The sequence below is a fragment of the Panthera onca genome, chromosome B1, assembly GCF_046562875.1.
Source record: "Panthera onca isolate mPanOnc1 chromosome B1, mPanOnc1 haplotype 2, whole genome shotgun sequence".
NCBI classification, from domain to species: domain Eukaryota; kingdom Metazoa; phylum Chordata; class Mammalia; order Carnivora; family Felidae; genus Panthera; species Panthera onca.
Window position 1 is genome coordinate 174,661,245 of NC_138342.1, and position 16,900 is coordinate 174,678,144.

General features: G+C 43.1%; 1 protein-coding gene and 1 pseudogene across 8 annotated transcripts in view; both read right to left on the reverse strand.

Annotated features, from left to right (window-relative positions):
• NRG1 (neuregulin 1) overlaps positions 1-16,900 on the reverse strand; it is a 1,117,663-nt gene that overhangs the window by 224,140 nt on the left and 876,623 nt on the right. For 3 of the 8 annotated variants that reach the window (XM_060653184.3, XM_060653182.3, XM_060653183.3), the window contains exon 1: positions 3,237-3,521. The exons of the other annotated variants lie outside the window; for them this stretch is intronic. In XM_060653184.3, coding sequence (XP_060509167.3) covers positions 3,237-3,333 — 97 coding nt within the window. In that variant the 5' untranslated portion in view covers positions 3,334-3,521. Of the gene's footprint in view, positions 1-3,236; positions 3,522-16,900 lie in introns of those variants that run through there. 8 annotated transcript variants of the gene reach the window in all.
• On the reverse strand, positions 5,607-6,114 carry LOC132691651 (mitochondrial import inner membrane translocase subunit TIM16 pseudogene; annotated as a pseudogene).

The following is a 16,900-nucleotide window of genomic DNA, read 5'->3' on the forward strand; positions in this document are numbered from 1 at the left end:
AAAGAGAGAGAGAGACAGAGAGAGAGAGAGAGAGAGAGAGAGAGGGAGGGAGAGACAGAAAAGAATCCTTTGTGGTGTTTTATGAAAGAAAAACATATCAGCCAATGGAGATTCATAAGGGAAGCTCAGAGCCAAAGACCAGATAGCAAAACAAAACAAAGCAAAACAAAAACTCTGGGTTTGTAACTGGTGCTTCAATAGGAAGAGTTTGTTGAGCTAAATCAATAAGAAGAGGCTGGAATGGGAGGTCTAGAATCTAGGAGGCCCAGGATGTTACAGGGCCCCTGGTACAACATGGATCTGGGTTACAAAGCCCAGGATTTGCTGAGGTTGCTTATTTTGAGCAAAGAAGAGGAACCAATGACACCAAGGGCTTGGGACCTATTAGAGCCACTATTATGGAATAGATAATTCTGTTGAACATCTGCAGCCCCAATAGTGTGCAATTCAATATTCAGTTAATTGTATAAAAATGTGGATGCTATGAAACATAGCCATGTATGTATCACATATCAGTCACACATGTCATATGAAAGTTAAAGAAGCCCTTTTCCCCTGAAAATTTCCCTCCAACAGATGTGTTTATGCCTCTGCATATAATACAGCACACAGCGGGGCTGAGAGGCCATTATCTCAGCATTACATCTCCCCCGACTGTCGTGAAGTAATGTTATAACAGCCAAAGAGAGGCTGGGCAGTTCATGTGCATCATGTAGCATGTGCACTTGCAGTGGCCACTTTAAGAAAGGGGCGAAGTGTGGGGCTGACGGACTCTTATGCAGGAGCTATTTAACGGATGGGTGTGGTCCATAGGTCCTCATCTGGGCTGGCTTGTCAAGGGGCAACACTACAGTGATGACACCAGAAGTCGTTCTTTTGGGGACACCTGGAGAACTTGAGTGCAAAGGAAGTTAAGAAAGGCACGTGAGTTTCTCCCACAAACCATTACGGCTATAGGTTATTTATTCCCCCAAGATAAGGAAATGTAACTGGCACTCACCATTGTAAGGAAAACGACAAGGAGAGAAACGCTGATTTCAAAGCAATACTATTAATGCCACGTGCTTTTACAGAGAGCTGGTTTCAAGTTGACCATTCTTTTCAAATCGAATGAAGAATCAATATTCTTAAGTGGTTTATGTGATTTATATGACTTTTTACCTCCTCCAAGGTGCCCAGGAGGAGGTAAAAAGTTCCTCCCCAAAGATGACGACTCCCTGATGGAAAAGGGAGATAAACATACTAAAAACTAACCCGAGCCAAGTTCACCTCAATTTTTCAGGAAGATAATAGGGAGAATGTCACTTGGAGATGCCAATCTATCTGGTTTAGAGGGAATCGCAACGTGGACTGGAAAGCAGAATGAGAGCCACCGAGGAAGCTCTGGAACTCTGTGTCAAGGGAGAACCTTCGGTAGTCACAACACAGCTGCTACCTAGTAGATAAGATCCGTAGGACACAGAAATGCCTGCTTGCTCTTAAATCTCCCCCCCACGGAACTACCTGATTATCTGAAATGTCTATGTTATGGCACTGCCACTATAAACCCCTGACAAAATGCAAACCTGTTACCTGAGAGGGATGCCACTTCAAACCAATGCCCTGCTTAATTCATCAGACCACCTACAGAGGGACACAGAAACTTGTGAAGGCAGAGTTCACAGGCAGGACAGGGAAAGACCTAAGGCCCCCACAAATAACTCTACAACTTTACAGTTCTGGCTACATCTAAGGTCTCTTTAATTTACCATGATGACTTTTGAAAGGACAATAGATAAAGTCACGTAGAGGTTGCTAATTCGGCTCCCCATTTCAGACCTTGTCTCCAAAACACAAGGTAAAAGTAAACAAAATTTCAATATACCCTCATGAAGTAATTAAGGTGAATCTGATCAGCAGTATCTTATTATACAAGCATGCACAGGAATGGTCAGTGGCCAAACAATTACTCTTTGTTCAATTTCTGTTTTGCTCAAAACCTGCCGAAGGTCCCTGCCAGTAAGTCAGGTTCTGAAATGCTATCAGTGATGCCAATAAGAAGTCTAAGCAAATCTTGTTTTCTTCCTACAAGGAACAAATATTTCTGCTTATCTTCTCAGCCACAGTATTACCAAGTGCTATTGAATTAATTCTTCAGGAGTGCTGGGGGATGCTTTAAGTGACTTTAAGTGACTTAATGAATCTGGATCAATTAACAATTGGGAATGGACGAGACAGAAAAAAAAAAAAAAAAGACCTTATACGTCTCCCTCTCTTCTCCTTTTTTAAGCATCTTCTTCAGTCACTCATAAGCAAGTATTTATGTGGGATGTTTGCTCTCTTCGAGACAATATATATCTAAAGGATCAGCTCTTCCTTGGGAAGTCTAAGGTGAAACTGTCATTCACATCCGTGTGCTAATGATCAAAAGCAAGATTTGTCTCTAGAAAGCCTCGACTGCCATTTCATCCTATTATATAACCAGCAGGCACCTGGGTTCAAAAATTTAGACAAACTTTTGCTTTTTGGAACCTCTTGGGAGCATAAATTAAGCATATTTATCAAGGAGGTCCTGAAAACCAGAACTGGTAAGCTGGAAGTCTGAGAACTTATTTGGAGCAGACCTGGTTCCTGGCACTGGCTAGATTTTTATCTGCTTCGCTGACCTCTAGGAATCCCTCTCAACTGATCTGAGTTCCAGTATCTCAGGGCTGAATCAGGGTGAACGTACGCACACACCGCGACCCTATAGGGCTTCCCCTCGGCCGCGCACCCGCTCCAGCTCCCGGGGCCTCTCTCGCGACCACCCAGCTCTGCCCAACCAGGCGCGCCAAGTGGAGACCCGTTCCCGCTTTTCTCGCTAGAGGGCAGACGGGGCCCGTGCAAAGCCCTCCTAGCGCCGGACGAGCGCGCACCCAGCCTCGGTTCCCGCACTTCGGTCCGGCTCCCGGGCTGGGCTCAGCTGCGGAGCGCTGGGAAAAGGCCGTGCCAGGGAGTACTGCGCGACCCGGACCCCCGGAGGGTGCGGGCCGCGGCTGCCGCCCCCAACCGTACGCGCGGGGTGCGGACGTCCGGGTGGGGCTGGGCGCCCAGGTGAGGGGCGGCCCCACCGAAGGCGAGAACCGCCCGGTTCCGCGGACGCGCGGGAGCAGCGCCAGGCGCCAGGAGCGCAGGGCGCGGGCAGGCGAGGGAGAGGCGACGCCAGCGGAGGAGGAGGAGGAAGAGGATCGCGGAGCCCGGCCGTGCTGCGCACTCACCTGGGCTCGGGCCGCCCGCTGGGAGCGCGGGCTTCTTGCCGGAGCCTCGGTCCTTCTTGCCCTTCCCCTTGCCTCTGCCTTCTTTGCGCTCGGACATCTCGCCCGAGAAATGCACGCTCTACGCGGACGGCTCCCGGCGATAGGCGACGCGCCCCAAGTTTGGTCCGAGGGCTTGGATCGGGTTCGGGAAAAGTTTGTCCCTCGAGGAGGGAGAGCGCGTGGCCCGGCTGAGGCACTCGCGGTGCGCGGGGGCGTCTCCTGTCGCCCGCGGGGAGCGGCGCGGACGCGGCGTGCGGTCCGGGCCACCTGGGGCTGGCGGTCGCTCTCGCTCTCGGAGCTGTTCGTGTCGCTCAGGGAAGTCCTCGGTTCCCGCCGCGCTGGGTCCAGCCGCTGTCGGCTCCGGTGGTGGCGTCCGTCCGGCGCGCTCGCAGCCCGATGAGGGAGAGGCGTTCACCGTCCTGCCCCGCGCTCGCTTCGCCCAGGCAGCCCGCCGCCGCTCTGCTCCTGACCTCCGCGCGAGCCCGGAGTTCCGACAAGTTTTGGGGAAACTCCTCGCCGGCTCTTTTTCAATTGCCCCACAGCCACCCACCTCCCGCTCGCAGGTTGGAGGCTGGCGCCTCCTTCTCCCCCTCCCCTTGCCTCGCCCCCTCCCTCTTCCCCACCACACCCCCACCCGGAGGCGCGGACACGCCACCGGGAGGAGCCTGGGCTCGGCGCTCCCGGGCGCAGCCCCTTTCCCTCCCCGAGCCAGGCCGGGCGGGGGGCGGCGGCGCGCAGTGCGGCTGCCGGGAACCCCCGACAGGGGTCGCTGGAAGCCGCGCGGAGACGTCGACCGCGCCGGCGCCGCCGCGCTCGCGGGAACCAAATCCAGTGGCCCCGGGAGCTTCAAAGACAGAGGAAAGGACCCAGAGGCTCCTCGCTCTCCTCCGCTGCCAAGCAGCCCCGAAGGGAAGGTCCGTGCCCAACAATGCGGAGGGACGTTGGAGAAAAAAGTTTGGAACTCTGACACCAGCCCCCCAAAAGAAGGCTCTGCGCAGCCATCGGGAAGGAGCGAAACTTTGGTTGTTTTTGCATGAGAGTGTGGAGTTCATTCCTTTCTTACTTCAGTGAGAGCCCCACGCGCGCGTAGGGCAAAGACAAACTGTGTGCAAGGGAATCTGAGTGTGAGGCTGTTCCGGGTGCACAGAAGGGCTGCGAGAACCTTAAAGATGGTCGATGGCGCTGTCTTCCTGGATCTGCCCCTTGAGTGCGTGTGTACCCCGCCTTCACGTGGGTAACCACGTGCCTGTCATAATTCTCGTCTTTAGCTTTTCACAAAATAAATAATAATCATCTAGCCTCTTCAAAGAGGGTGTCTTAAACTGTATCTCTCACTCCAACTTAATTTTCAAAGGAACTGATCAAACCCTGGTTAAAAGACGACCAACAATCAAGTTACTATAGTAGCTGAGGGTCACTCAGTTCTGCTGAGAGGGACAGCAAGTAGGGAGAGGTAGAGTTGGGAAGACAGTCCTAGAGATCTTTAATACATTAACGCTAGCTTTCTCAGATGCAAACTTTCCTCGGAACTGCGGATGAACTCCTTCTTCCCTTGCCCTCCCTCTGGTGGAGAATTCTAAAGAGCAGTGAAATCCAGAAAACATGGGCACCCTGCTGCAAAGGACACAAGTTAAAGGCCAGGGTAATCCACACCGTGGAATGATCCAGAACCATGTAGAGGTCACGTCCTCATAGTTCTATGACAGCCGTGGCTAACTTAGAAAGTTAATTTACAGGGATAGACTCTTGTTGTGGTCAGGAAGAGGTGAGTATGAACAGCAATGTGTGAAATGGACTTCCTCCTCTTTACAGGTGATTTGCTCCTGAGTTTCTATTCTCCGGGGCACGTGCTAACTGAACCATTACCTGCAGACAGCCTGTAGGTATATATTGTAATTGCCAATTAAATAAAGGTGAAATATGGGAAGGGGAGGGCAAAATCATTCATTTTAAATAGTCCTAAAAGAAGAATGATTTTATTCTCGTTTAATTTGCAGGGTAATAAGAACTGTTAAGAGATACCTTAGCAGTAATGCCATCATTATTTACTTTGAAAAAGTTTGATGTCCAAATATCTTCTGATTACCCTTCAACAAACACCAAATATAAGTGTACTAGGCCATAAAAACAGCAAAATCAGGGGAAAGATTATGAATACACCCGAATAGTACTGTAATATTCCAGAGTCTAATGTAAAATGAAATCTGAATGTTGCCTGAAATAGCTCTGTTTTCCCAGGAGGGGCCACTGCTCAACAAGCAGGAAGCAGCAAAAAGGGGAGCCCTTTCCTTTTTTTTTTTTTCGGAAAAGACATTTATTACCGAGCTATAAATTAGAGGTGGTGGGCAGGGTGCAGGAGGACGGGCTGAGTGGTCACGTTTTGGGCATCAGCTCCTCTCTGTCCTCCTGGGCCTGGATTCTGAGCTCCTCCTGCAGGTGCTCCCTGGCTCGGACCACCTTGGACTGCAGGTAGAAGCAGCCACCCACGGATTTGTCGTTCACCTCGAATAGGTGTTCGTAGTTCTTCTGGATCTCCTCGGGGCTCAGCTTGGAGACATTGAGAATCTGCTGTGCCTCCTGGAGGCTGAGGCCGGACAGGTTGGAGGCAGCTGCCGACTGGTGTCCAGCACGTCCCCGAGCGTCAGCTGCTGCCCGGCTGCAAACTCCTGCCGCAGGGCTCGGGCAAAGGCCCTGCCCACCACCTGCACCCCCATCACAATGATCTGGGCCAGGTATTTAGCCATGGTGGCCGCTCTGCCTCGGGGTCGTGGACTGCTGCTTCCTGGCCACGCGGCCCTCGGCTCAAGGGAGGCCGACGGGTCAGAGGTCAAGGGCGAGGGCGCCTGCGTGACACCGCACTAGGCATGCGTACTTTATCTCCAGGATATGAGACCCTTTACAGGCTTGGTATACAATAGATAAATGTTATCAAATATATCGTTGTTTTAGAATTGAGGAATATCAAGCAAACATGTATGTGGGGATGAAAAGTTTCAGGTCTTTCCAAACAAAACGGGAAGGCATTAGTGAAACCCATACCTATAGAAATACTAGAATTCATTTTAGAATGGATTTGGTTTGGATCTAGATGTTTTACTTCTCAAAACAGCTATTAATTCCCCATTACGGTAATTTTTCCGTGAGGATAACAGAAGAACCTACAATTTTGTGATAATTTTCCATTTAAACAAATCTATAGTACTAGTTGACAGTTTTCCCAAACTAAGCATGAAGGACCACGGAAAAGATCATTGACATTGCTGATTTTGTTGTCTTTTTTTGTTTGTTTGTTTCATTGTCTTTTTTTGTTCGTTTCTTTATTTTTGAGAGAGAGAGAGCGCAGCGGGGGAGGCACAGAGAGAGAGAGACACACACAGAATCCTAAGCAGGCTCCAGGTTCTGAGCTGTCAGCACAGAGCCCCAGGCAGGGCTTGAACCCACGAACCATGAGATCGTGACCTGAGCCAAAGTTGGACACTTAACCGACTGAGCCACCCAGGCACCCGGACATTGCCATGTCTTTATAATAAAACATAGTGGCCACCAAGTAATAGCATGATTCCTGTGGAAATACTCAGGCCTGGGGAATGAGTGAATGTGAAGGCAGGAAGTTGGGTATAAGTGAGCGTTCAATCATTGTTCTTTTTTGGTTTGATGTGCTAGAGAGACAGACAGAGAGAGGGAAAAAAAAAAAGAGGACAAAATTTGCAATGATAAACGTTGAAAGAACATCTAAGAAAGATGACGAAGAGGCAATTGGATGACAGGGCTTCCTGGGCCTGTGTTTGGATTCTGGAGTCATATTTTAGTTGTCAATGCAGCTGAAGTGTCAGAAGATTTATGACAAAGTCCAAAATTTTTTTCCCCAATACATCATTTAAATATGTCTTTATCTTTTATATTATTTAATGTTAATTTTTTGAGGGTTATTTTATTTCATTATTTATGATTAGGTAAAAGAATAACCAAATAAAAGTCCATTTCTTTAATAATGAAAACACGAGATTTTTCAAGGGTTTGAGATTGTCCTTAAGTTATTCATCTCTATGGTCAGAAAGCGGCCAATGATTTTGAGGTTTTGGTCCCCCTCCTTTTTTTTTAAACCTTGGAAATGATCAGAAGAAGGGATGGAGAAGGGAAGAAGAGTATTTTTGCTTCCTTAAAAACCAAAATATGAACCTGAATTATATAATTTAGAAATGGTGACATATCTTCATGGTATGTATAATTTTCCTAAGTTGTTAAATATTGTTTAGCTTTTAGAGTACGTATCATAGAGGGTATATCAGCTCTCAAGTAACATATGTCAATCTGTCAACATTTGTCAACTCATGAAAAATAGAGTGGCGATTTATAAATAAGCAACTTGAGAAATAAAGACAAAATGGAGATCTTATATTAAATGACAGCTTAAAATAAGTGCAATCCAGTACCAGAACATTTTTCTTTGGCAAGGCTTTCCTTTTAATGTACTCTTAGAATCTACAAAGCTGGCCAAGTATGCCCTTTATCGCAGCAATTCCCATTTGGAAAATACCCCAAGAAACTTTTTTAAAGAAAAAATATAAATAAAATGAAAGAACATTAACATATGAAGATAGATTGCATTTTTTGCAAAATATTACGGATACTGACAGTAATGGGAATTTAATTTAGAATTCTGCAAATACTTTGAACTTTTTAAAAGTAACTTAAGATAATTAATTTTTTAAAAAACTTTGCAACAAAGTTGGCATTAATGAAGATGCATGAATGCAAAAGAAAAACTCAGTCATCAGAGCCAACTTCAAAACAACCACTAAATGTGCATTACTTATTCATTCATTCATCAAGCATTTACTGAACTAAATGCTAGATAGTAGAGGAAAAAAAAATGCCCCTATTCTCATGAAGTTAAAATACTGTGAGAAAGGCATAAAAGCAAATTATTATAATACAAATGAAAAAGCAGGCCAGATAAGTTTTCCAGGGCGTGAAGCTCATAAAATTTGAGGGTTATTTTTAGAGGAAAAAACCACACAAAATTAAAAACATAAATTTAAGTACAAGAACAGTAAAGCACCCTTGGACGTGAGAAATCTTAAAGAGTAAGTGATTACAAACATACTCCACCTTCTGCACAATTATAGTAACACTAAATGACAATTACATACTATTTTAGAGATTAGATAATACAATCCCTATAAACAGGAGACATTAACAAGCGATCAAAAGGAATACACACAAAACTGAAACAAGCAAAGACTATCGTGTGAGGAAAATGAGATGAAAGGAGCCTTAAGAACTCACAGAAGAGCGATTGTCCTGTATGTTTGGTTGGACTCTTAGAATCAACATGCAAGTTGAGTCTGTTAAACAAAGGACTTCTGACCCACAAAATGCCCTGGGGAGACTGGAAAAGTGTTCTCCATTACATTTGGCAAATACTTGACAGAATTACTCATGAATCATATTCTGTCTGCTGTGAAGAGAAGCAGTTTGATAACAAAACTGTGAGTTTAGAATCTCCTCCAGAAAAAACAAACATAAAAACTAAAAAGATAAGTTTCAAGCAACATTAAATAGAACCTATGTTTACATTGTTCTGCTTATTATGTGATCTTTTAAAATTACTATACATGGATGATTACTGGTGTTATTATTTATCATTATTATTAGTGATAATATTATGCCCATGATTACCATAATACGTCATATATTAAAATGGATCATATAGCTGAATACTAGTGCGTAAATTTCTTTTTATGGACTGTATTTGGTAAATAGGGCCAGTGTCATAAATCTCTTCTGTAATAAGGTGGAACTAGAAGACTTCATGGTTTTTGAAACATTTTAATTTCTTTTAAGAACAAAGTCTCATGCAACGTTTTGGTTTCTCTTCCTTACCTCCACAGTAATTATTTATGTATATCTTCCACAATCCCCTTGAAACAAGTGCGTAATTCAGGTGTGCATGTGATACAAGTACCTAAAATTTATATGTACATATATGTACTCATACACATATACACACATCCATGTGTATACATCTGCATGTGTGAGTATACATATGTATGTAGGTATGTAGTTTTATTTCTCTTTTCGCCAATGAGAAACATTGTATTTGAATGTGAGCATATAAAAGAGATCATATATCCTTTTGTACACTTTTTTCATATTGCTATCCATTAGATTCCCAGCACCATGCTTTGTATCTGGTAAGCACTGAATACTTTTGCATAGAATGGATTTACATAGAATAGAATGAATATAAAAAGCCTGGTTCTGATATTACCATTTTCTATCAATCAATTACTAATCACCTACTCTGACAATCATCTTTGACGCCCTTTCTGCATCCAACCCACTCCCATGTGCTGTCTTTTTGACTTCAGTCTCTTCTTATCCCTTTTCAGTAAGTACCACCCCAATCCATGCCTTCATCCTTTCTTTGCTTTGACCATAGTAAAGCTTTTCTACCTGGACTCTTGCTCCCTCTAGTTATTTTGTCAAATACAGTAGTCAGAGAAGTCTTCTGGAAATGCAAATCTAGCCCAGTCACCCTTTGCTTCATAGAATCATATCTACTGTCCTTGAAGGGCTAGGTCATGCCTGACTCCAGCCTCTCTTACTATGCTTCATCCCTCCCTCCCTCTGCTTCAGTCACGGAGACCTCTTTGCAACATGCCTCTAAAGCTTGCCGTTGTTTCTGGCCCTAGTGCCTTTGCACTTGCTGTTTCCTATGCCTGAATTTTTCCACAACCAACCCACTTTGCCTAATCCCACTTATCTCTCAGCCTTGGAAAAGCTTGCTTGGAAAAGCTTTCACTTGCTTTGAAAAGCTGTCCACTGCCTTTGAAAACTGTTTTAATCTCCTAAGACACTTTTGTATCTCCTTCATAACATTTCTTTTTGTCTATTATTATATCATTGTTTTTGTGATTTTTTTTAAACAATGATCTGTTCTCACTGTATATTAACCTCTTTGAAGGCAAAGACTGACAATTTCATGTTCTCTTTTATATCTCTAGCTCTGTGTCTGTCTCATCATAGCCAATTTACATGCATTTTGTTAATTGATGAATAAGAATAAACAGAATTACTTTCACATGTAGATAAGGCTATACATACATATATATATATATATATGTGTGTGTACTTTACTTGATCAGATTTTTAAATGATATGATGATGATGATGATGATGATGATGATACTAGCCATAACACTGTGGGATAATTTCTATTGAAATAAGCCTTTCCAAGAACAAACACATAAAATACAAATCTTGACCAATCAGTAAAAATCTCAATACTTTAGGAGATGAGGTGATAACTTTTGCAAAATGGTAAAACCCCAAGAAGGATGGCTTCTTTTCCCAAATTGCCTCTGTAAGTTTCACCTGTAGATTACATTTATTGGATCCATTTCCCCGCTTGGATTCTTGTGAGGTGTCAGACCCATAAAAGAGCTAGATCCTAGCAAGGATGTTCTAACAAAACAATAATGGATGAAAACCTGCACACAGCATTATTAACAGGGTTAAAAAACCCCTTTCTAGCTGGGCCTAATATAAGATTGCTCTCCCCATAAGATTATGTTTCACTTTGTAGACCCATGGTAAGACCCGATTTGGTCCTTGCAGCAAGTTGCTGTCCGTACCTACCTTAGACTTAGCTTTGAGTCTGGTTTTAATCCTCTAACATTTTGCTCTCTTCCCAGCATCTATAACCATGCAACAAATGCAAAGGATTTCTCCATGCATACTTGGGATTCAGTTTGTGTGCACATCTCATCTACAGCCAAGAGAGACTCAGATGCATCGCGTCTTTTAGGAGCTGCCCCGTAAGATCCGCTCCAAGGTTAACATAATTTCCTTTCAAGAGACACTTTACTCATTGTTGTGAAAAGATTTACCTCTGTGAAATTTATAACGATGTTAAAAGATAAATTTAATGTCATGAGTGATGAATTAGTACTTCAAATATTTGAGCAGTAAGAGTAATTTAACAGATCAACTCCTTCCTTCAGTGTGTCCCATAAGAGACACCTGGGGGAAAGCATTTCCAAAACAGATTATAGTATATTGGAGATTACTTCATAATGTCATCATGATACTGGGGGATGTATGAAATGAAACAATGACCCACAAATTCTGTACCTGGCTCAGGAATATAATAACATCATAATTATTCTTTTTCCTTCTTTCCCACATAATTTCTTCTAACCTCCTTATTAATCTTTATGAATTCTCTCCCTACCTCCCCCCAGACTTTTTTTTTTTTCTGGTTTCTCCTCATGTTAGAGCCTGATGCTTCATATATCTGATTTGACTAGGGATTTCTAGTTTTCAGTTAAGAGCCAAGAGTGAAGTTCTCAGTGGAATGTTTTAGTCCTCCCCACCCCTGGACCCAGGCCTAGAATTCAAGTTACTTTGCAACAGACCCACTTTCAACACACTATATGTTTGGGAACTTTGGTGTATGTTTGTGTTAAAAATATATATATGTATATATATCTTTCAATTCTCGTTCATTTGGGAAAAGAATTTCACAAGTATTAACAACTCAAGAAGGCAACTCATCTTTTAAAGATGATTTAGCAAAACAATTAGCTAATGTGACAGAAACCAAATGACCATCCAAAAAATAGCTGGTGACCAACCATGCAGAAGATTACATTCTTATGGAAAATGTTGTCTTTTCTGCTTAATCATAAAGATTGGGTATGTTCCAACTCTTTCCCATAGATGCAAGATAGAAACCACCTAATTCAAACGATGCAGGGAACTCTGATCTTGCCCACAGTCTTATCCAGTATGCAGGATTCTTTTGGGGCCCAGAGAAATTCTGGGGGTATCCTGAACCTGAGATATCCAACTGAAAATCTAAGAATATGCTTGGTTTAGCATTTTTGAGTCATCTTTTTTTTTTTTTTTTTGGTCCCCGAGTTGACAGAAATCTCTGAGATCCCATAAAGCAGATATACTGTGGCACAAAAAATTTTGTCAGTCCAGTTGAGACTCATGTCTTTGAGACTGACCCAAACCAGTGCTGGTTTTGTAGGTAGGAAGAGAAAGATGACATTTATCTTGCTTTGGAATTGCACAATCTTTTTTTTTTTTTTTTCTGTTGCTATTTCTAAAAGATGGTCTCACAGAACGAGGTAGAGATCCACTATCCCTATTATTTTGATGATAATAAGTAGACCCCTGAGCACCAGCAATACGGTAGGATTTATGTCCGTGGGTGTTTACTGTGGATACTAAAACCTCAGTTCCCTCTCACAAGCGCAATGGAAAGAACTTAAGACATACTTTCTCAACTCACTTTTTTTTAATTTACTTTTTTCCCTCTTACCTAGGAAACTTTAATTAAAGTGTTCTCAATTCTTTCCCTCCCTTGTCCTAGTGCTGTACCTGCCCTGCCCATCTCCAATGCCAGGCCACCGCAACTGCCCGGTTTTCTTTTTCCATGAACATTACCTTTCCCTATTCCAACAAAGAAACGAAAACAGAAGGCTTTCTTTTGACGTGGCCTTTCCTTTTAGTACCAAACGTCCTCAGTTCCTTTTCATTTACCAGCTAAAGGAATCCATCTCCTTCCCCAACTCACCACCAATTTAATGAAACTGCTCAAAAATTCACTAAGCCTTCCTAATTGGCCTATGAAGTGTTCTCTTTTTAGCCCTCATGCCTAGGGAATCCTGATGCACACGTCATCTTGAAAGCTTTTCCTGCGACTCAGAATAATATCTCAGTGGCAGAACTTTCTGTCTTTTCTGAAATCTTTTTTTCTACCTGTCTCTTAAATGCTGGCTCATGGCCCAATATCGAAAACCATTTTCTTCTTAAATACATGCTAATCCTATAAAAACATCATTCACTGCCGGCTATCTCAAATGTTGATAATTCACAAAGTGTGTATATATGTATATGTATATGTATTCCAACTACCTCAAACTGAACAGTTTATTAATCCCCATCTCTCCCCCCAACTTAAAAACAAAACAGCTGAAGCTTATGAACAGATACTAGGCATCACCCTTCATTTTTCTCCTCCGGTCTTCTTTACCTCCCCTGATTCCACCCAATCCCAGTGCATTCAACACTCATCACCGCCACCTTGGCTTCTCCCTGAATCTAGGTCCACTGTCACTCTGTCACTCGACTTTTCTAAGTCTTCCTCTTCTTTTTTCTGTTTTTTAATTTTAGGGTTTTTTTTTTTTTTAATTTTTAAGGTTTATTTAAAAGAAAGAGAGAGCACAAGCAGGGGAGGGGCAGAGAGAGAGGGAGACACAGAATCCAAAGCAGGCTCCAGGCTCTGTGCGGAGCTCAAAGTCACAAACCTCAAGATCATGACCATGAGCCGAAGTTGGATGTTCAACCAACGGAGCCACCCAGGCACCCCTTAAGTCTTCCTCTTCTGTTTCTGCGCTCACACCCAGTCACCCTCCCTCCTGCTAACAGACTTAATCCTCTAAAATATAGCTATTACCTTGTCATTCCTTTTGTAATATCTTTATTGGATTCTTGCTGCTGTAAAGTGGAAACTTCTCTTTAGAGGGCAGCCAGGTCCTTCCCAGTCGAGGTACTGCATAAATTTTCAACCTCTCTCCTATCTTCTCCCATGCCTCTGGTCACAGTGAGCTTTACCTTTTCTTATTTCTATGGCTTTAACTCTGTTTCTTGTCCTTCTCAGCCTAGTAAACTTCTACTCTTCTTTCCAGATCCAAGATAAAACTCACCTCTTCTATTTTTCCCTGATGCTCCAAATAGGACCAATGGCTGTATCTTCCTTATGCATAAATATCTTCAGTTTAGCACCTACATTATTATAATGATTTGTTTTCAGGTGTCTCTGGTCTGTAGGAATGATGCCTCAGGAATGATCTCTACGTTTCTTTAAAGTACACATTCAACATTTGTATATGTATATTAAAATGAGTAGACTATACATGTACTCAAAGACTTCACAATTGACATTGAACTCAACTTCAAAGTGAGCAGCAGTGGAAGGGTTTTTTAAATTTTGCAAATTTCACTTTTGACTCAAATGCAAACTGGGCTTTTACAAGGTAACCACAAATTTTCCAAGCTCTCTATTAGTTATATCTTAATTGATCTGTTCAACCAAAGTTACAGCTGGCAGGATTCAAGAACAAGCCTATTTGGTTTCTATCACTATATTTAAAAAATTTTTTTAAAGTTTATTTTTATTTATTTTAAGAGAGAGAGAGAGAGAGAAAGCAGGGGAGGGACAGAGAGACAGGGAGACAGAATCTTAAGCAGACTCAGCACTGTCAGCACAGAGCCCAGGGCGGGGCTTGAACCCACACACTGTGAGATCATGACCTGAGCCGAAATCAAGAGTCAGACACTTAACCAACTGAGACACCCAGGTGCCTCTATCACTACATTTTTATAGACTTAAATCTACTTTAGTCCCTTGCCTACCTCCTCAATGTCTTATGTCCCATATTAAAAAAAAACAACCCAAAAACTGATGTGATAATGTCAACACTGGTTACTCATTAACCATCATAATGAGGTATTATAAAGATCAAGTAATCCCTTATTTGTAAATTCCTCTGCTAAAGGAAAACGAATTTATTTATGTATAGTGTTCTTTGAGATTTCTGGAAAATTTAATTATAACTCTGGAAGGGAGAAATAAAAAGTCCCTTCGTATAGTTGGTATGTTTTGATTGCCTGATCTCCCTCTCAGAAGGTGCTTGTCACTCAGCAGCCACATCTACCATCCCCCAATCTCTGCCCATATGTCCTGAGAGCCTCTGAGGGTCACAGTCTCTGCTGTGGGCCTGGACAGAAGCCTGAGGAAGAGAAGCCTGTCTTCGAGAAAGCACCAGTGACTCAGACAGACCTCTGAATGCCGATCCTGCTTCACAGCCGTCTGCTTCTCAGTAAAATGTGGGTTATGATACCTATTGTAACAGGTCCCTGTTGTAAGGATTAAATGAGCTCATGGGAGTCAAGTGTCCAGCCTCGAGTTGGCACTGTACTTGTCACTGTCCCCTGACTCCCAGCTGCTGCTCCTACCCACTCAGCCTCCATTTCCCCAAGCATCTCTGGATCCAAGACAACTTAACTAAAAGGAGCTTTATGCCAAAAGAATGAGTAATTTATTTTACTCTTTGGCAGTTACTGAATAGACAGTTCTGAATTATCCCAGGGCCATTGGCACTTAAGGCTACAAAGAATAAATAAAACCGATAAGAATCACATATAGTTTTATGGATTTGAAGTTTTCACCACACTGTTCTCAACTTATCTCCTGTCATCATCCCTTTTTTGGATTTTCTACAGGAAAGGTAATTCTGAAGTGGCCCAATGGGAGGCAGCAGAGGGGAAAGGAGGCAGAAATGAAAACTAGTTCTTAAATGAGTAGAATATTACCAATTTTGGCAAACAGAATTCTAACACTAATTACAAGATTCCTGGGCACTGGTGTATACATCCTGTGCGATGCCCTTCCCTTGAGTATGGGTGGGACCTACTGATATTATGGAATGCCACTTCCATGATTGGGTTACCAACCAGTTGATTTTGAGTGCTAATCAAGAGGGAGATTATCCTGGGTGGGTCCGATCTAATCAGGGGAGTCCCTAAAAGAAGGGCTGGGCCTTTTGTGAAGAGAAAGATCACCCTGCAGGCTTTGGAGTAGTGTCTGCCATGCACCGAGAGGATCCCTTGCCTAAGAATGGAGGGTGGCTCGTAGGAGCTTAGAGCCATCCTTAGCTGATGGCCAGCAGAACAGGGACATCAGTACCACCACAACAAGGACCTGAATCCTGCCGACAACCTGACTGAGGCTGGAGGAAGACCTAAGCTCCATGTTGGAACACAGCCCAGTCAATACCGTGACTTCAGCATTGTAAGACTCCAAGCAGAGGACCCAGTTGTGCCAACAAAACTGAGAGCTAATAAATGAGTGTTGTTTTCCGATGCTAAGATTGGGGTTACTTGTTACAGAGCAATAAAAAGCTCCTGCAGTTATAAAGGCATTTTAATGTACATAGTGTCTCAGACAGCAAGGTACGGGTCAGGGAGGACAGGTGGGAAGACAGTTTGGTGTCTGCAGTGACTCTCCCAGCTCTGTCACTTCCCAGCTCTATGGATCTAGGGAGTCACTTCACTCCCCCAGTCTTTATTCACTTCCTTCATCTGTAAACTGAGGAGGTGAATGATTGACAAGACGCCTGCAAGGTGCTTTCCAGGCTCTGAATGTCCTCTTACATTGTATTTTACCTCCTTTGGTTATACAACTTAGATTTTGAAAGGATAAAACAAAGCACGCAGGGAAGTAATTTGGAAATGTTCACAGAGAGCAGAGAATGAAACCGACTCAGCAATCCTAGGTCTTTATAGACTCTCCTGTTTCCAACCCTTCCTCTGAGCTTCAGCCAGACTCACAGACATCAAATGGACTCCAAGGAGGTTTATAAGCCTCATCCACAGGTCCAAGGGGAACCTAAAGAGTTGTGGCTTTTTTCTATTTTTAGAGGGTGAAGCTTTGTTTTTACTTCTCACAGGGATATTTTTGGTAAATGTTTCTGCCAAAATAATCAGTAAGATAAAGCACCTGCCATAGGGATGAATGCTATATAAACTTCGATGTGCGTTCATGG